The sequence below is a fragment of the Mastigoproctus giganteus genome, chromosome 8 (assembly GCF_048544385.1).
Source record: "Mastigoproctus giganteus isolate SK-2022 chromosome 8, ASM4854438v1, whole genome shotgun sequence".
Taxonomy (NCBI): Eukaryota; Metazoa; Arthropoda; class Arachnida; order Uropygi; family Thelyphonidae; genus Mastigoproctus; species Mastigoproctus giganteus.
In genome coordinates this window covers 228,485,516-228,506,595 of record NC_143582.1, presented here as the reverse complement: position 1 = coordinate 228,506,595, position 21,080 = coordinate 228,485,516, and the positions used below count along the sequence as shown (strand labels likewise).

The following is a 21,080-nucleotide window of genomic DNA, read 5'->3' as shown; positions in this document are numbered from 1 at the left end:
CGTGGCAAAACGTAGCCCAACATACCGGTAACAAGTGCGAAACAATGAGCACAAAGACAACAAGTGGGAAATGTAAGTAAAAAAGTCTACAACCACTGTATAAGACAAACCCAGTTTTTAGACTCCCAATTTTTCGAAAAACGGTGCATCTTATACATGGGGAAATACGGTAGGTGCCAACTCAGCATTCTGATGGGTGCCTATGAGAGTTTGAAGAGTCAGGTAGATGCCCTTGAAAGTATTAAAACCCATCAAGCTCTCAGCTGCCCCACTCAATGCCAGAGCTCACTCTTGTGCATCAGGCAACACAGTAGCAATCTCTAAGGCAGAATGTGATAGTCCTACAGCAGTTAGTTATTGTCAGTGACTCTATTGTCAGGGAGACGAGTAATATATTCTGTAAAAAGGATAGGTGGAATAGGACTAGGTTATGTCTGCCAGGGGCAAAAGTTGATGATGTTGTAGAACAGATATCTTTTAAGGGCACAAAGGGTGATATTGTTGTACATGTTGGCACTAATGACATTAAGAGTAGGAGATCTGCCGATTTACTTAACAAGTATAAGTAAATGCTGAAAAAAAGTCATGAGTTAGGGCTAAATTTGAAAGTGTCTGCAATTCTGCCCAGACACGATAGGAGGGAGTATATGATGAGAGCCTTGTCAATCAATTCGGCTATGGAAAGATTGTGCAAGGCTCACTCAAGGGGTAGAATTTTTTTCAGCGTGGTCTGTGCTTGTTAACAGGAGAGACTGCTTCTACAGGGATGGGATACACTTAAATATAAGGGGGTGTAAAAGTGTTTGCTGATGCTATCGAGGCAGCATTAGATGGATGGGAAAACTGCTATCTTGGAGGGGGGATTCACAGATTGAAAGGTTAAAAGTAGCTGCAAGCAGAGGTAAAAGTGATTCTTGCACTGCTTTTATTAAAATGAGCAGAGTCCTAGAGTGCAGGGTGCTGGAGGTTTCAGGGACTGGTGGGAATCATCATGAAACAAATAAATACATGGGCTGTTTTAGGTAACTAAGAATAGGTGATTGTATAATTGTATATACACCAATGCTAGAAGTATAGTAAATAAATTTGATGAATTTGAAGTGCTGGTCAAGACATCAAAGGTGGATATTGTTGGGATATCAGAGACGTGGTGTCACAATGATATTAGGAATGCAGAATTAGAATTTGGGGAGTACAATGTGTACAGAAAGGATAGACAGGACAGGACAGGAAAAGAGGAAGGTTTATGCTGTTAATTAAGAAAAACATAAAATCTAAGGAAGTGCATCCAGTTGATATAGGTGGACAGTTTGGTGTGACATAAGCACTGGGAAAGCAAAAATAGAGTAGGAGTGTGTTATGGGCCTAATGATTCTAATGAGTACGACGAACAATTGTACAGAGAAATAGAATGGGCCAGTAAATCAGATTGTGTTATAATGGAGGATTTTAACTTCCCAGATATTGGAATGGGCCAGTAATTCAGATTGTGTTATAATGGGGGATTTTAACTTCCCAGATATTGACTGGAATTCATGGATTAGTCACTCACACACTAGCAAGACTTTTGTGGATTTATTGGATGATTGTTTTCTGCAGCGGCATGTTCAAGAGGCTGTTATTGTTAGTGTTATTTGGTTTTTAGGAGCATTAGCAACTAAGGCCATATTGCTCCGGTGCGGTGGTCATTCCCTGACCTTTCCGCATGTTCCGTATTTGGTGGTGACGGGCTCGAACCCCGGTCTAATCAAGAAGCGTATGCTACGCACTGCTGCTGCTCCTTCCCACCTGGCTACGGAAGCGCCTGTTCAAGAGGCAACCAGAGAGTGTAATTCACAGAGGGGGCCCTAAGGGTGAGGTGACAGGAATAATTACAGACTGGTTAGTTTAACTTCTGTTCCAGGGAAAATAATGGAGTCCCTGGTTAAAGATGCATTGCAGGATCATCTAGACAAGACTGCAGTAATAATTCAGACACAGCATGTGTTTGTTAAGGGAAAGTCTTGTCTGAAAAATTTTATTGGATACTATGATGTAGTTACAAAGGAACTGGATGCAAAAAATAATTTGGATATTATATACAGTAGACTCTTGATTTTCTGGGATAAATGGTAAAAAAAAAATCCCGGATAATCGATTTCCCGGTTAATCCAAAAATATAAAAAGTCCCCAACATAAGTAATAGATCTGTTCCAGGACTTCTTACGGAAGTCGAGTTTTACGTAATTCAGGAATGACTAATAAAATATTTCTACTATATCCTTGATATACCAAAATTACAAAAAACACATCCTCAGAAGAATGAAGAAAAATAGTTATATATTTTTTTTATATATTAGTTAAATATTTTTAATTAGTTCAATTAAACACTTTATCTGGGGACAGCGGTGAAGTAGCCAGAGTGGCACATAAGAAAACATAAAAGGAAGAAAAAATGCATGTTACTGTACTATAAAAACTGATACTGTATATATTTCGTAGCTTTGGTTATTATAGTTGACTTAACTGGTGCCGATCCCTTCACCACTTCTTGTATTCTGTCTTTCTCCTTTATTATTGTGTTCATCATTGACACTGACAAATCTGAATTCTGTGTGATACTTGTTAATTGACCATTTTCATACATCCTTATTATTTTAATTTTCTGATCCAATTTGATCGCTTTCCTTTTCTTGGTAGATTTACTAGTAGTCACTTATTCTCTTAGTCAGCACCATGATAATATGAAAATTAAATTTTCTGAAAAGAACTTCACAGGGTTAAGGCAGAAACACACTACTGCATTATTATGCGAGCTCACATTTTACTAAAGCCCATTTCTAGAGGCCACTAGCATAAAACAATAAAAACAATTTGCACTTTCCGGTTTACTGGGCTTTTCTGTTAGTGTAAGTCATTATAAACGGGTAGTAAACTGGATCTTATTGCATTTGCGATAATACTGATAGCTGGAATTCTGTGGGTTTTTACGTTATTATGGTGAAATGTGTTTCCTCTTCCACAAAATCTTCAAACAAAAAAAAAACAAAAAAAACAAATCTTAAGAATCTTCTCTTCATTCCTATTTTTAAGGTTGTTATTCCGTATATCATTTGTACAATTTGTGCGTGCCATGATCGTCGTTATTGCTTATTTTCTTTCTTTCTTTTTTTTTTACTGTTTTAAATTTTAAAATCCTAAAAAAGAAAAAAAAAATTGAGTGAAAAAAAAAATTAACATAAGTACAAAGTTACATAAGTCAGGGACTTACTGCATCAAAAAATGTTCAGCAACCTATGTAAAAAGTATGGCGATAGATAAAAAATGAATAAACTTATGCACACTACTCACGTGTCCAATGTGATGCTTCCCTTTTATTTTTTACGATGTCGATTATAAATCTAATAGCTTCCCTTTTTTTTTACAATGTCGCGTATGTTTGGTCACCAACATTATAATGGTTCATTAAAGATTTAACAGATGCACCATTTTCAAACTTTTGAATAATTTCAAGTTTTTGTTTAATTGAAGGCACAACTCTTTTGCATTTAGCTATCATTTTCTAAACAAAAAAAATTTGACATCCCTGACATAAATAACTAAACAACGTTTTTATTTTTGCAGTGCAATGGAACACAACAATCGATGCAACGCACTAAAACAAACTAAACATTTGTTTTCTATTTTTTTTTTTTTTTTGAGCAGTGGGTGTGAAGGCAGCGGGGGTTGTAATGTAATAGGTAATGTACATTAATCTCCCAATGACTTATAACGCTGCTTCTTGTGGCTTATTTACGACTTGCAAAACATCTGTTTATACGTATTCTAGTTATTACTTGAATTTTATGATTTCTGGTTGATTCCCCCCCCCCTCCTAATTTGGAGTCTTGAAGTGTCCCGGTTAATCTGATCCCTGTAAATCGAGAGTCTGCTGTACTTGGATTTCAGGAAAGCTTTTGACACTGTTACGCATGGAACACTACTGTACAAATTAGAGCAGTACATCATTATACCAAAAAACACACCTGCTTCTTTGTTATCACCTTTTCACCATACACAGAAATTAGTTCACAGTGAATGTCACTTGGTAAAGACCCTTTTGCATGCAAAAAGCAAATAACTTCACGAACACCTGTTTTGGACCACACTCGCACAGTAGCCGCCATTTTGGAACTAGAATCTGCTGTGAGGCGACAGTACTGCAACACTGCACTGTTGTGTTGCAGTACTGTCATTATTAACAGGTTTATCTGTCCAGTGCATTTCATCTCATTCCCTTTCACCATTATTAAGAAAAAAAAATGTGTTACCTTACTTTTCGGAAACCCCTTGTAGAATAGGTGTGCGGAAATTTGCCTTTAGCCAGCGGGTGGTTAATTGCTGGAACAAACTTCCATCTGTCGTGGAAGTTGATAGCTTAAATAAATTCAAGGAGGAACTGGACAAACTTTTAAAGGGAATGGATGTGTGAAATTGTTTTTTTTTTTATTTTTATTTTGGCTGATGCAACATAAGCTCATATGCTTGTTTCTTGCATCACATGCCTCCACTACTATTCTTCCTCTCGCTCAGAATAATCACCTGAGAGGGCATAAATTTAAATTGAGGAAAGACAGATGTAGGATAGACGAGCGGAAATTTGTCTTTAGCCAGCGGGTGGTTGGTTGGTGGAACAGACTTCCATCCCTTGTCGTGGAAGTTGATAGCCTAAATAAGTTTAAGGCTCAGCTGGACAGGTATTTTGAATGAACAGAGGGGTGAAGTGGAAGTGGTTTCTTTTTTTTGGCTGATGCTGCATAAGCTTGCTTTCTTGCATCAAATGCCTCTACTAATGCTAATGCTATTACTATAATAGTTACCAAAAAGAAGCAGAAAAAAAAAAAAAAAACCACCACTTTTAACATAGTTTTGTTAATTTTTTTGTGAAAAGAAAAGACAGAAACACCGATCTTTTGCAAAAAGATGGAGAAGCTTTTGTCACAAACAATATCATGAGCTTAAATGGGGAAGGGTCAAATTAGGGGAAAGGCATAGCCTCCACCATAAATTCAGAAGTTGCTAGTGAAAATAAGAAACACTATTTTCAGTAGCAACTTCACAGATAATTAAAAGTTGTTCATTCCTGATCAGTTCACAAACATGAGTGACTGAATCAGTGGTTTTTGAAATTAATGAGCAGCCAGAGTGAGGATCATCTTTGATGGACAAGCAGCCCACTTTAATCTTTGTAAACCAACAAAAAGTCTTCAAGCAACATATAGCATTTTCTTCAAAATATGTTTTTAGCATTTTGTCCTTTTTCAGTCAAGAATTTCTTGCAAAGCATTCCATCACTGTCATCCCCGCCATCTACCATAGTTACTGGATTTAGCTTAGTGTGATTTTTTTTACCCTCTCTCCACAGATTTGAAACAATTGAGGAAATTATTTATAACATGACACAAGAACTTTTCAAAAATTACTTTTAGCAGTTGCAGAAGCATTGGAATTGGCATATTGAGGGGCAAGGAGTCTATTTCCAAGGAGTTTATATCCAAATAGCCAGTAAACTTAGTAATTTTTCAAATATTAGTTCAATCCCCAAATTGTTTGATTGTACCCCTTGTATAGAACAAGAATATATCTTCTTCTTTTATACATGCTGCTGTTTAAATTGACACTAATTAAGTCAAAAAGTAGCTGTTCTTTCATTTAGTCCTCACTACTGCTGGTGATTATCAGTGACCAAGCAATTCAGAGTTTTATGCATACATTTTTACCCTCTCTCCACAGATTTGAAACAATTGAGGAAATTATTTATAACATGACACAAGAACTTTTCAAAAATTACTTTTAGCAGTTGCAGAAGCATTGGAATTGGCATATTGAGGGGCAAGGAGTCTATTTCCAAGGAGTTTATATCCAAATAGCCAGTAAACTTAGTAATTTTTCAAATATTAGTTCAATCCCCAAATTGTTTGATTGTACCCCTTGTATAGAACAAGAATATATCTTCTTCTTCTATACATGCTGCTGTTTAAATTGACACTAATTAAGTCAAAAAGTAGCTGTTCTTTCATTTAGTCCTCACTACTGCTGGTGATTATCAGTGACCAAGCAATTCAGAGTTTTATGCATACATTTTTACCCTCTCTCCACAGATTTGAAACAATTGAGGAAATTATTTATAACATGACACAAGAACTTTTCAAAAATTACTTTTAGCAGTTGCAGAAGCATTGGAATTGGCATATTGAGGGGCAAGGAGTCTATTTCCAAGGAGTTTATATCCAAATAGCCAGTAAACTTAGTAATTTTTCAAATATTAGTTCAATCCCCAAATTGTTTGATTGTACCCCTTGTATAGAACAAGAATATATCTTCTTCTTCTATACATGCTGCTGTTTAAATTGACACTAATTAAGTCAAAAAGTAGCTGTTCTTTCATTTAGTCCTCACTACTGCTGGTGATTATCACAGTGACCAAGCAATTCAGAGTTTTATGCATACATTTTTAGTGGATACAAGTAGCATTTTTACAGTAGTCTTTTACAAAACAAAGAATTAGAAAAATGAAATCATAAATGAATTACATGCATGTAATTCTTAGAATTCTGGCACCTAACCTTTGGAAGTGATACTTGATTCTGGATTTGTCGAAACCTGATAATAAGTAATTTTTATAACCTACTACACAATTCAATATATCAAATTAAATGTGCATGATACCTTCAATTATATTTGCCACTTGGTACATAAATAGCACCAGGTGGCTGTTCCTGAAAGGCAGATTGTTTTTTAAATTGTAAACTGATAACTTGCCTGTTTATGTCCCCACAAAAAGTCACAGGTATGATGTTTGCTCTACGGTTTGGATTAGCGACTAGGTTGGGGGTTACCACCCTCATAACCTTCGCTACGAATTAAAATGGGGGAAAGAAGCAAAAACAGATGAGAAACTTCTAAGCAACATATATCTAATTTATAAACTATACAATCAATCACATTCAACAAAATTTAAAGCTAAAATATTAATTACTAACATATAGGGTGAGTCTAACAAAATTAAAATTTAAATGAGTCAAATACAAAATTTCAGTTAAATAAGAGATTTAAAAATACTAGATTACTAAATAACTTATAGAAATCAAGTACCAAACAAATAAAACAAAGACTGAATGATATAATAAAAGGTTAAATTAATTTTATTTACAAACAAATTTGCATAAGAAGTTTGATACTAACAAAATAAAAATATCAGAATATGGAATGCAAGTTTTCTTTATATTTCTATCAACAATTTAATAAGCTTGACTATTGTAAAAGTTAATAACTAATGAGAAATATTATGAATAGCTACATTTCCATAATAAAATAAACACATTTATAATTTAAGTTCTAGTATATTAAAAAAAAAAAACCATTAGCAAGGAATATAGATATAATTTAAGTACAGTAATCATAAAGATATGTTAGAAAACATATGAATACATCTAAAATTATCATCAACTGACCTGATCTTCATTTAAACAACTTGGTAGTCCACCAACAAACACTTTATGGGGAGAATCTTGTACAACTGTGGATATCACACCTAAAAACAAATCTATTTACAAACACAAATTCAATCGCTATGATTTATTTTATGTTCATAAAAAAATGCCATTCTCTGAACTATCTGTATACAAAAATTACACTAAATATTTATTAAGTGGATCAATGCAACAGAAAGCTATACAGTGATCAATGGTCAGACAATCTATTATACATTATCAAAACCCTTCAAGATGGAAGATTGAACCCTTCTGGAATATGTCCACAGCTTGCTTTCAAGTTTTACATCCAAAGAGACATAACACGCTCAAAAGGTCTTGACAAGCATGTCTATGATGATAACTGGAACTCATTAATTTACTTAAAAGGCCTTAAAATCCATTCTAAGGGGAATGCCTATTAACACAATTAAATATTTTTTTAATTATGAAATGATACGATCAAATCACTTTTACTGTTAGGTTGCACAACTGTGCTGCAGCTGATTAAATTGTTATAAATTTACTGTAACTGAATATTGTGGCAGTAAATCCATAACAATATTATCAGCAGCTTATATAAATATGTCAACAACACCTTATATATATATATTTTTTTTAGGTGCATCAGTGACTAAGGCCATATTTTTCCGTGTATACTGTCTGAAAACTTGCATGCAAACAACACCTTATAATACAGCAGTATATAAAAATTACACTAAACATTAATTTAGTAAGTAAATAAACAATATTTAACGATCAATGGTCATACAAATATTATACATTGTCAGATGTGTGTGTGTGTAAAAGTTTATTGTATTTTATTATTATTTTTTCATTCTGCTAGAGCCCGAATGACGCAAAAACAAAGTCCAGCTATCATGCTCTAACATAGATCAGCTGTCGGCTTAATTAGGAGCTATACTTTGCCTATGAGCAGAAAATAAGAAAATACAATACAGGCCTGATGTAGATGAGTGGTCAGGAGTGCGAGTGCAGTAGCACATGCTCTTTGAATGGACCGGGGTTCAAGCCAGTGAGTGCTAAATACAATTAATGCTTGTGTTGATTAATTTATTGTAAACTCCAGTGACCTGGTGGTCATGTCAGAGCGTAAACAAGAACATATTTTTTTTATTCATTCACATAAACATCGCTCCATACTCATCAGGGGCTTTAAATGATCAATATTCAAAAGAAATAAACAAAATATGTACAGTCAATTCCGGTTATTTGGGACACATCTGGACTGGTGCATTTTGGCCGGATTAAGCGGCTGCCTCAATTATCCGAAGTTTCACGTAGATAGTTAAAAGTACAATGGACCACCACTTTACAATTCATTGAATGTACAATCAAATCACATTACGATGGACTCACCATAGTAAAGTACCATTCACTATACGATGTGTAGTAAGCGCTGGTCATTGTGATCATGTTTATGAATTTAATTTTAATTCTATTAAACAGCGATTCTAATTAGCGAAAATAGGAGAAATATTATCCACAGGCTATAAAAGTAAAGATATATAAGCACAAATTTATCTTACCAATTAAAAAATTAAATGATACATGAAAATCGGAAGAATATACATAATAATCGGAATAATTAATATGCACTGTAATATGTACATACTAACGAGTTAATGTCAATGGAATAAGTACATACTAACGAGTTTATGTCAGTGTAATAAGTATATACTAACGAGTTAATGTCAATGAACAGAAATGTTCACTGACATTTGTGGGTGGGAGTTAAAATTTAAAACAGTAAAAAGATAAGCTATTGCCAGTAACACAATAAGCGCCATTAAGAATGGAGTAATTAGTCTGTTCTCACTGGTGGTTGTCTCTCTTCATTCCTATTTTTACATAGGAATGAAGAGAAGATTCTGAAAATTAATTTTTTTATATGATTGAAGATTTCATGGAAGTGTAAACACATTTCACCATAATAACCCACAGAATTCCAGCTGTCGGTATTATCGCAAATTCAATAAGATCAGAGTTTACTATCCATTTATGATAGATTGCACTATCATAAATGGATTGTATACATATATACTATCCATTTATAATGAATAGTGACCTCCAGAATTCCAACGGAACCACATGGTATGGTCAGAGACAATCATAGGGTAATCTCCAGTGTTGCGGTCTCCTGATTAAACGGCATGTTGTCCCAATTAAGCGAAGTAAACTCTGGCTATTTTCTCGATTGGGTTCTGTTTTTTAAGATTTGCCCCAAATAAACGGCTGCCCCGATTAACCCGTGTCCCAAATAACCGGAATCCACTGTATAATGCATACGTTTCTGTACTCCTTATCCAGTTTTTCTATTGTTATTATTAGTTTTATGATTTAGATGTTTAATTTAGCAGTGTGCAGTTACTAAATAGTCAATTTTTACACAATCTATATAATTTATATCAGTCTGGAGTTAACTGGAGTAGTATATGCATATTAAATTATCTTAAATTAAGATAGATTTTTTACTTTTACACATTTATTCAGAATCTCATTCCAGGTCTCAGCACTAAAAGAAGAAAAGCTAGAACATTGCATCCTTTTATGCTGCAGGCAATAGTACCCTTTGCACTAATTAACATTTTAGAAATAGTCAATAAGAGCAATACCTATGTACCATTTACATTAGATAAGAAATGAATATTTTATTCAAATTTAATGTTAGAATTTTGAAAACAAAATGTAAAGTGAAGCACAAAAAAACTGAGGAATAAAAATGGAAAAACTAAAAACTAAAATTGAAATTAATGCTATTATTCCGACCAGACTGGTAAAACCTTTCTACAGCATAAGAGCCCCAAATGATTAGGCATAATTTTATTTTATTTATTTATTTATTTTTTTTTATGAATACCCCAAACATGAAAAGTATTAGAATGTATAGTACTTAGTATTTGGATTGAAGGTTGAAAAGATGAAAAAGGACACTTGTTGACATTAGCCTTGAATTTGTCTAGATTGTAATTTTCAAGAAAAGCATGTGGAGGGAGGTTGTTCCAAAAAACGATTTGGACTGTTTTGGGAGGGAGATGTGGAATTATAGAAGCAAATTCAGAAGAACAGTGGCCACGGAAGTATCTACAGAAAAGGCATGAAGCAGAAACAGAATGGCAATGAGACAGAGAGAGTGAAGAACCTTTGTAAAGGATGGGTCAGTTAACTTAACTGCCCTCTATTATTGAATGGAATCTAGAAGCCTGAGAGAAGTTATGGAGATATGGGAACAATATTCCATGGAAGGGCAGATTTCAGATTTGTATGGAGTGAGTAGGTTTGGAAGAAAAGCAACATCGAGAGCAAGAGATTTTTTAGATGCGGGGAAATAATATTTGTGATGTGCTTATGTCAAGAGAGATTAGAAATCAGGGTAATTCCTAATAGAGATATGTGATCTTGTCCAGAAAGCTGAGCATTGTCGAAAATAAGCATAGGAGCAGAAGAATATTTTTTTGTGAGATAAGACAGGACTGAATTTTACAGGGATTGAAATTAGCTAAGTTATTTTTGCCCTGCTGGAGAATTAATTGGAGATCAGCAATTTAGGGAATTGGTAGTGGATATTCGAGAAGTTAAAGCTGTTTGTGCAGGGCAAAAGGTTTCTCAAACTGGAAGGTGGAATGCAATGTGGTATCATCAGCAAAACTATGTATAGGATTTCTAGTCAACAGAAGAAAGTCATTAATATACAAGAGGTAACGAGTGGAAAAAAGAATAGAAAAGTTAGAAGATAGAGAGCTGTCTACCATTACTCACAGTAAGTGGTCAGAGAGAAAACTGGATACCCAATTATAAAAAACAGTTGGTAATCCATATTTACACCAAACACAGTTAAAAGCATTTGAAATATCAAGAGCAACTGCTTGAGGTTCACCAAACGTTTTTATTTAAGTTGTTCATAGATGGGTACATAAGCCTGTATAATCACCAGTGGATCGACTCTGACAGAATTCATGTTAGCATTTACAGAATTTATTTACTGTAGGCAGTATAGCTTTGGATATGCATTAAGTTCGTACAGACTAAAGTTTATTTCTACTTAATTTAGATAGCAAATTTTGTAATGCACATTGATGTTTAGTACTGTCAGATATCAAGCTCTATCTGAATGTAACGAAGTCAGTTCCTTGCTTGTTTGTTCTAAATTTGTTCTATGACATAATCTGGATTGCAGCATCTATATAAAACAGAAGTGGTAGCTAAATTTAATGGTAATACACATAGGGTATTTTATATATCCATGAGGAATATAATTGATAATCAATTTCTGTTTTAAACTGTTGAGAGAGAGAGAGAGAGAGAGAGAGAGAGAGAGAGAGAGAGAGAGAGAGAGAGAGAGAGAGAGAGGGGGGGGGGGATCTGAATTCCAGAATATTTTGGCTTATAAAAGCCAAAATCAGTAAACAATAGCTGACATATGCAATCTTCTCCTCTAATTTTAAAATCTATTTTTGTGTTGCAATCCATTATAAACTGTCCTATAATTACTTAGACACACTGATAACAGGTGGCAGCACTAACCACAAGATATGTAATGTAATTTTGAAACAATCTTGAAAAATGCACACATGCACGCACGCATGCACCTCATGGCCTATACATAGGCAAAAGTGGGTACGAGAGTACATGTGAACAGGCGAAGTTTTTACGGCTCCAGCAAATAGAGAAGTTTTTGCTTTTTTATTGACTTAAATTGGCATATTAATTTATTTTTTTGAGTTGATCTATATACCTAGTAACAATACTTTAGTTTAAACTGAATTTAGATAGAGCTTTTGTAGGTTATTACTTAGTATCGGAAAGAGTATCAAATCCACATGTGGGCAGGTTTTGCAGCTCCCACGAATGAAAAGTTTTTAATTATACTTCGCCGCTCATTGACTTAATTGTTAGATTAAATTATTTTCTAAGTAGCTTATAGACCTAGTCATGCTCTGTGGTTTATTTTGAATTTAGATAGCGTGATTTGGAAAGTAAATAATACCTCATGTCAGTAGATTAACCGTTCGTAACTTACCGCCATTATACGATACGTGTGCTAGCGCAAGGTTTAAAGGAAAACTAGATAGCGAGTATAGTAGTATCAATTAATCAGCAAAATTTATTAATCTTACTAAATTTCATTGTCAATTGAATTGTACTTTTTAACTAAATAAATATAGTGACCTAGTTATTACAAACATAACATGATAAATTAATACATATAAGTTGACAGGAGATAAGAAAGTCATATAATGTAACTCGGAGATAATATTCGATACCGAAATACATATATATAGTGTTATAACTGCATTGGGATATAGGTTTAGGGTTATATTTTGTATTGGAATTTTATTGAACTTGAATAGAAATCATGACTCAGACCAGAGCAGCAAAGCAAAAGGCTCAAACTAGTGGAAGTGCTGCAGCTCAGGGGGGTTGTCCTCCAAATTACAGTCTATTGAAATGCACTGCTTGTTTGATGTTTGTGGAGCAATCAGGAATGGGACATGATATTGCCAAGGGAAATGTCTTTGTGTGTGTGTGTGTGTGTGTGCGCGCGATGTAAGGAGTGCGAGGAAATCAGGTGCCAACTCGGCATTGTTATGGGCTAATATGAGAGCTTGAAGGACAGGGTGGATGCCCTCGAAGGATTTAAATTGAGGAGCCCATCAAGCTCTCAGCCACCCACATCAATGCCAGAGCTTGCACTTGAACATCACGCAACACAGCGGCAAACCCCAAGGCAGAATGCGCTGGTCCAAAAGGAACTAGTTGTCGTAGGTCACTCTATTGTCAAGGAAATGGGGAACATATTGTGCGAAAAGGATAGATGGAACAGGACCAGGGTATGTCTGCCAGGAGCAAAGGTTGATGACGTTGTAGGATAGATATCATCCTTTAAGGGGGTTATGCAATATCACGCTTTAAGGGCACAAAGGGTGATGTTGTACACGTTGGCACTAATGATATTAAGAGTAGGAGACCACGAGAATTATTTAACCAGCACAAGACAATGCTGAAAAAAAGCCAGGAATTAGGGTTGAATTTCAAAATGTCTGCAATTCTGCCCACCCAGACACGATAGGAGGAAGTATATGATGAGAAACTTGTCGATCAATTCTGCCCTGGAGAGACTGTGCAAAGCTCAAGGGGTAGAATTTTTCTCAGCCTGGTCTGTGCTTGTTAACAGGAGAGACTGCTTCTACAGGGATGGGATACACTTAAATAGAAAGGGAGCAAGAATATTTGCTAATGCTATCGAGGCAGAGTTAGGTGAGTCGGAAAACTATTAGCTTGGGGGGGAAACACGGACTAATAGATTAACAGTAGCCGCTGGCAGAGGTAAAAGTGATTCTTGCACTACTTCTATTGAAATGCAATTGAGCAGCAGCCTGGAAAGCAAGGCAATGGGAATTTCCAGGATTGCTGGGAGTCATAGTGGAACAAGTAAATACATGGGCTACGTTAGGGTAACTAAGAGTATAAAGAGGTGAACGTATACTTGCATGTACACCAATGCTAGGAGTATAGGTAATAAGTTCGATGAGCTTGAAGTGCTAGTCAAGACAGCAAAGGCAGATATTGTTGGGATATCAGACACATGGTGTCACACAGACATACGCAGTGCAGAACTGGAATTTGGGGAGTACAATGTGTACAGAAAGGATAGACAGGACAGGAAGGGAGGAGGGGGTTATGCCGTTAGTTAAGAAACACACAAAATCTAAGGAAGTGTATCCAATTGATGTGGGTGCACAATGCAATGTTGAGTCTGTTTGGTGTGACATAAGCACTGGTAAAGGAAAAATGACAGTAGGTGTGTGTTACAGGCCTAATGAATCTGATGAGTATAATGAGCAGTTGTGCAGAGAAATAGAGGGGTCCAGTAAATTAGAGTACCTTATAATGGGGGATTTTAATTTCCCGGATATTGACTGGAATTTGTGGGTTGGTCACTCGCAAGGTTTTTGTGGATTTATTGAAATCTTTTTCTACAGCAGCATGTTCGGGAGGCAACTAAAGGAAGTAATACTGTTGATCTCATTATTAGTAGTGATTCTTCATGCATCAAGAACCTGCAGATAAAGGAACCACTAGGTAGCAGTGATCACAGTGTGCTGTGATCACTGCCACCTAGTGGGAAGGGTTTTTGCTTTCGTAAAGGTGAGACAGTATTTAAATTCTGCGAGAGTATTTAAATTCTATACGGTGGGACCAACTGATGTTGTTACCAAAAGCAAATTCAAAATGGGAAGCATTCAAAGCATTAATCTTGGAAGCTACTAGGCTTTTTATACCAAAAAGAAATATTGTTCAAGATTTAGGCCTAAATGGATGTCAGATGAACTAATTAGACATGACAGAGAAGAAAAATGCATGGGATACATATAAATAAACATGTGACACAGAAGTCTATGATATATATAAACTGGTAAGAAAATGTAAAGGACCTGGGAGTAATTGTGCAGGCAGATATGAAGTTCTCTGAGCAGTACAGATGGGCTGCAAGAGTAACTCATGGTGTCTTCTCAATGATATACAAAAATTTTTCTAGCAGGGATAAGGAGGTGATTATTCCCTTGTATAAGGCAATGGTCAGATCACACCTTGAGTACTGTATACAGGTCTGCAGGTCTCATTTCAAGAAGGATGTAGAGCTGCTGGAACGAGTACAGAGAAAGGCATCAAAATTAGTGAATGGAACAAAGGGTTGCTCGTACGAAGAAAGGCTGAAGTTTTGCAAATTACAGTGTCTGGCGACTAGGCACTGGCAGGGTGAGTTGATAGAGGTGTATAAAGCCTTGAATGGTTTGAGCATGCTCAATGCTGATGGGAATCTTTCTCTTGCTCAGAATAATCACCTGAGAGGGCATAAATTCAAATTTTTCTTGCATCATACGCCTCTGCTAATGCTAATGGTCTGTAACCAAGTTACAAAGGAGGTTAGGCAGGTGAAGGCAGATTATAAGAAATCTTTGACAAAGGATGCAAAGAAAAACAGCAAAGAATTCTTTACTTATGTAAACTCTAGAAGGAAGGGGATGAATCAGATTGGTCCTCTTGATATCGATGGTTCAACTGTTGATGATCCTGCTCAGGTAGTTAACAAACTAAATGAATATTTTGCATCGACATTCACACATGGGGTGTTATTCAGGTAGGGAAATACCAGAGGTGTATTCAACTCTGGCAGTAAGCTAGATAATCTTGATTACTAGGTGGTAGATGATTCTCATCAACTGGTGAAATACCACCAGTTTGCTTATTGGAGGCTTGAAGTGGTGGAACCCATGTTTAGTCTCTAGAGCTAAGTTCCAGTCAACCCTTCCCTATCTCTTCCATCATGCAGTAGGATTGATGACTTTTGAGGTTATGATGAACGTCGTGGCGAGATCCAATATTCCTTACATTTCGGGGGTACAACTCTAAAACGGTGTCCGCAGGCCCGCCGCTAGTTAGTACACCAGAGACCGAACCTATTGGTAATTCTCTAGGAGGCATCCGGATCAGCTAGTGTATAATCTTGCTACCTCTACTCTGCCAGATAGTGACTGGAGGGAGTCCGAGTAGTGTGTATGCGGGGAGCATTGTCGAGGCCACGTTATGTCAAGGATCTGGGTATATTCTTACCACGTGTACGCTATATCCAAAAATTTCATTACTTCCTACAGCATGTCCCACCCACTTTTTCTTACTATTGAATACACTATCATATATTTGGATTTCAGGAAAGCTTTTGACACTGTTGCGCATGAAAGACTATTGTACAAATTGGAGCAGAATGGTATTAAGGGTAAGTTGCTACAATGGATAAAAGGATGGCTAAATGGGAGAAGACAGAGGGTGGTAATCAATGGGTGCTGCTCTTCTTGGACTAATGTTATCAGTGGGGGTTCGGTGTTAGGTCCACTGTTGTTTTGTATATTTATCAATGATATTGATGAAGGTATATCAGGCTTAATGTCGAAGTTTGCAGATGATACAAAGGTTGGCAGGGTTGTTAATGACAGTAATGGCAGTGTGCTACTGCAACAGGATCTGGATAATTTGGGCAGATGGGCTAAGAAGTGGCAACTGAAGTTTAACCTTTTCAAATGCAAAGTACTGTATATGGGTAGAAGTAACCCCCAGAGAAACGTACCAACTGTGTGTACGTTTTCTACCTACTTAAGGTGGTAGAAAATGAAAAAGACCTGGGAGTAATTGTGCAGGCAGATATGACGTTTTCTGAGCAATGCAGACAGGCTGCCAGGGCAGGTCATGGGGTTTTGTCAATGATATATAGGAATTTTGTTAGCAGGGAAAAGGAGGTGATTATCCCTCTGTATAAGGCAATGGTCAGGCCACGCCTTGAGTACTGCGTACAGGTCTGGAGGCCTCATTTTAGGAAGGATGTAGATTTACTTAAGCGTGTACAGAGAAGGGCAACAAGATTGGTGAGGGGAATAAAGGGATCCTCTTACCAAGAGAGGCTTAAGTTCTGCAAATTGCAGTGGCTGGAGACTAGGCACCTGCGCGGTGATCTGATTGAGGTATATAAGGCCTTGAATTGGTTGAGCACGCTGAATTCTGATGGGATTCTTCCACTTGTTCAGATTACGAACCTAAGGGGGCAAAAATTCAAATTAAGAAAGGACAGATGTAGAACAGATGTGCGGAAATTTGCCTTTAGCCAGCGGGTGGTTAATTGCTGGAACAAACTTCCATCTGTCGTTGTGGAAGTTGATAGGTTGAATAAATTTAAGGAGGAACTGGACAGGCATTTGGAGGGAATGGTGTGATTTTTTTTTTTTTGGCTGATGCTGCATAAGCTCATACACTTGCTTTCTTGCATCACATGCCACTACTACTACTACCATGAATTGTCAAACTAATAGAGCAAGCTTATCTGCGAAAAGATCTAAACCTCCCAAACACTTCCTAATTCATTTCACAAATAAATAAATAAATAAATAAATAAATCTTTATTGTGAAGTAGAGTTACAGCACAATATCCCATCACGGCGACGAGCACCAAGGGTTCACATCTAGATAAGATAAGTGCAGCATACAAATACAAAAGGCTACAAAATACAGCGAACATACAAAAAGGCTACAAAATACCAATCACAAATGCAACAGAAATACAAATACAGCATAAAAACACAGAGCTAGACTCAAATACAGAAATAAATACATAAGAAATACAAATAAATAAATATCAAGGTTCAAGGGCTTTGATAAACTTGTGTCTGTCCTACTTGCTCCTTATTATGCTGTCGATGTCGGCGTCCACACGGTTGAGTATGGGGAGCATCTGCTTGGGAAGAAATCTGTGGTGAGCCACGAGTGCTTACCACAACAGGCCTGTACTCACAAATATCATCATCATCAGCCATTTTCAATCCACTGCAGGATTAAGGCCTCTCCAGCAACTTTCCAGTTCCTTCTGTTTTGAGCACTGGACATCCATTTATTACCCACAAACTCATGAATTTCATCTATCCATCTCTGCCTTTGTCTTCCAGGTTTTCTTCTAGCTCCTCTTGGATACCATTCTGTTATTTTCTTAGTCCATCTGTCATCATGCCTTCGAGCTATGTGTCCTGCCCAAGACCATTTTAGTTCTTTAGTTTTGATAACAATGTCCTTTACTTGAGTTTGTTGCCTAATCCATGTGTTTCTCTTCTTATCTAACAGTCTGATTCCCAATATGATTCGTTCCATTCTTTGCTGTGTAGTTCTCAGCTTCTCTTCCATTCTTTTGGTGAGTGCCCAAGTTTCACTTCCATAAGTCATGGTGGGGAGTATACATTGGTTCATTATTTTACGTTTCAGACAAACTGGAATATTGCTCTTCAGTATGTGACTATATTTCCTGAATGCTATCCATCCAAAATTTATTCTTCTCTTGACTTCCAGCCATTTATCATTATTACAGCTAATAACTTGTCCCAGATAAGTATATGACTCCACCTTTTCAATTACTGCTCCTTCAATCATTATTTCCCTTTCTGTGGCATACTTGTTCATCATTACTTTTGTTTTAGCCATATTCATCTTTAGTCCAAAATCCTTACTAGCTGTGCATAACTGATTAAGATTTTCCTCTAATTCTTTGGGATCATGGCTTATGACCACAATGTCATCTGCAAATCATAAATGGTTTAGGTACTCTCCATTCACATTCACTCCTTTCTGCGACCAGTCTAATCTTCTGAAAGCTTCCTCAAGGGCAGCAGTAAACAGCTTCGGAGATATTATGTCTCCTTGTCGAACTCCTTTCTCAATTTCAAATTTGCTACTGTCTTTGTCTAGTCTAATAAAGGAGGTAGCACTCTTGTATATTTTCTTCAAAATCATAATATATGGGGTATCTATGCCTTGTCTTTCCAGTGCCCGAAACATTGCCTTATGCTGTATGGAGTCAAATGCCTTTTCATAATCCACAAATGGCAGGCATAATGGTGTTTTATATTCATTTGCTTTCTCCATTAGCTGTGATATTACATGAAGGCGATCCACAGTTGAGAATCCTGTCCTAAAGCCAGCTTGCTCTTTCGGTTGATTCTCATCAAGTATTCTTTCTAATCTGTTAGTAATGACCCTTGTGAACAACTTGTAGATGTGGGATAACAAGCTAATTGGTCTATAATTTCCAATTTCTGATTTATCTCCTTTCTTATGTAGCAAAACTATGATTGCATTATTCCACTGCTTAGGCGTCACACCTTTTCTAATGCACTTTGTGAAGAGCCTTGCCAGTTTTTGTGTTATGTCTCTTCCTCCCAATTTTAACAACTCTACAGTAACTTCATCTTCCCCCGGGGCTTTCTGATTCTTCATTTTCTTCAATGCATGTTCTGCCTCATCAGGAAGAATATTGGGTATGCCGTATGTGTTGCTACTTTGCAATCCATCTTCCCCACTGCTGGCATCATTCCCCTGCTCCTTGTATAATTCTCTATAGTAGTCTTCTGCTATTTGAATTATGCCTTCTCTGCTGTTTATAAGAACACCATCGCTATTCTTCAGTTTCAGTATCATTTGTCTTTCTGTATTACTGCTCATGGCTGCTGATTTAAATCCTTTGTTTTCCCTTAATGCTTGTTCTACTTTTCTTGTGTTAAATCTTCATATGTCCTCTCTGAGCCTCTTTCTAATGGCTTTGCATAACTCAGTATGCTCAATTTTCTCCCTGTCAGTGTTTTTCTTGCTTTTCATTTGTCGTCTTCGTTCATCATGACAAGTGTTTCTTGACTAATTTTTTCTTCTTTGGATTTCTTTTTCCCTATAGGTTTCTTTGGCTTTATCACTTTCAAAAAGTTGTAATATTCCTCGTCGATATCTTGGTCCTCAGCAGTCTGCAGAAGCTCATACTTGTTCTTAAGTTCCAGTACATACTGCTTTTTCTCCTCTTCTGTTATCTCAAAGACCTTTGTATTATTTACTCGAGTCAGTTTTTTCCTTTCCTTTCCTACATCTATATCAAGTGTACATCTTACCATTCTGTGATCACTTCCAACATTTACCTTATTCAGGACGGTAACATCATTCACAATATATCTTCTGTTAGTGAGGATGAAGTCGATTTCATTAGTAGTTAATCCATTTGGACTCTTCCATATCCACTTTCTGTTCACCTTTTTCTTGAAAAAAGTGTTCATTACTGACAGTCCTTGAGATTCTGCAAATTCCACAAGTCTTTCACCTCTTTCATTTCTTTCACCAATTCCAAAATTTCCTATAGTTTCTCTTTCTGCACTGTTTTGTCTTTTTCCAACCTTAGCATTGAAGTCTCCCATAATAATAGTGTAGTGGGTTTTCGGCTCATCTAGAAGACTCTCAATTTCGGTGTACATTTCTTCAACCTCCTCAATCATCATGGCTCGATGTTGGTGCATAAATCATTATAATCTTTAGCTTGTATCTCTTAGAAATGTTGAGTATTAGTCTTGACACTCTTGGTGATGTACTTTTGAATTCCAATATGTTGTTTTTAATATCTTTATGGACCAGAAACCCAACTCCACCTTTACTCCTTTCACTGTTTCCATTGGTGTACAGCAGATTTCCACTCACAAATATACATGGTCTCAATTCTAATCTCAACGATGTCCATTTCCACTTGCAGTCTGCCAAATCCCATGTACTTTTTCTGACAGAATCTCAGTTATCGGTTGATTCAACTACTGCTCATCTCAGATGCCCAAATTATTCGCTGTATGATTCCTTTCACCTCAAAGGTGGTACTTGTGCCTATGTCTGTTCTGATATTCCCTGTCAGAGACTTCGCAATTTGGAATCTCCTTTCTTTGATCTTCTCTGGCTTAAAATCTCTCTACCTCATTGTGTCAAATTCATCTGTCGTCTCTATCATTCTCTCAACTCCACTAATCACTTGGAGCTCTTTGACTTCTTCTCTTTGCAACTTGACTTTCTCCAGTCCAACTTTCCTAGGAGTGAGGTAATTTTCCTTGGTGATTTTAACATTCACAACTCCAGCTGATTTCATTTTTTTTTCTAGTCTCACACACACCCAGCTGGTCATGATGCTGAGGCTTTTGCAATTACTAATGACCTAGCACATATTGTTCATTTACC

The 21,080-nt window shown here is 36.5% G+C and overlaps 1 protein-coding gene across 1 annotated transcript in view; it reads right to left on the bottom strand.

Annotated features, from left to right (window-relative positions):
• Positions 1-21,080, bottom strand: part of LOC150082396 (splicing factor U2AF 50 kDa subunit-like) — a 282,501-nt gene that overhangs the window by 116,196 nt on the left and 145,225 nt on the right. The window contains exons 7-8 of the mRNA XM_090380538.1: positions 17,824-17,848; positions 7,473-7,552 (exon numbers count right to left, since the gene is read on the bottom strand). Of these exons, the coding sequence (XP_090236664.1) occupies positions 7,473-7,552; positions 17,824-17,848 (105 nt within the window). The remainder of the gene's footprint in view (positions 1-7,472; positions 7,553-17,823; positions 17,849-21,080) is intronic.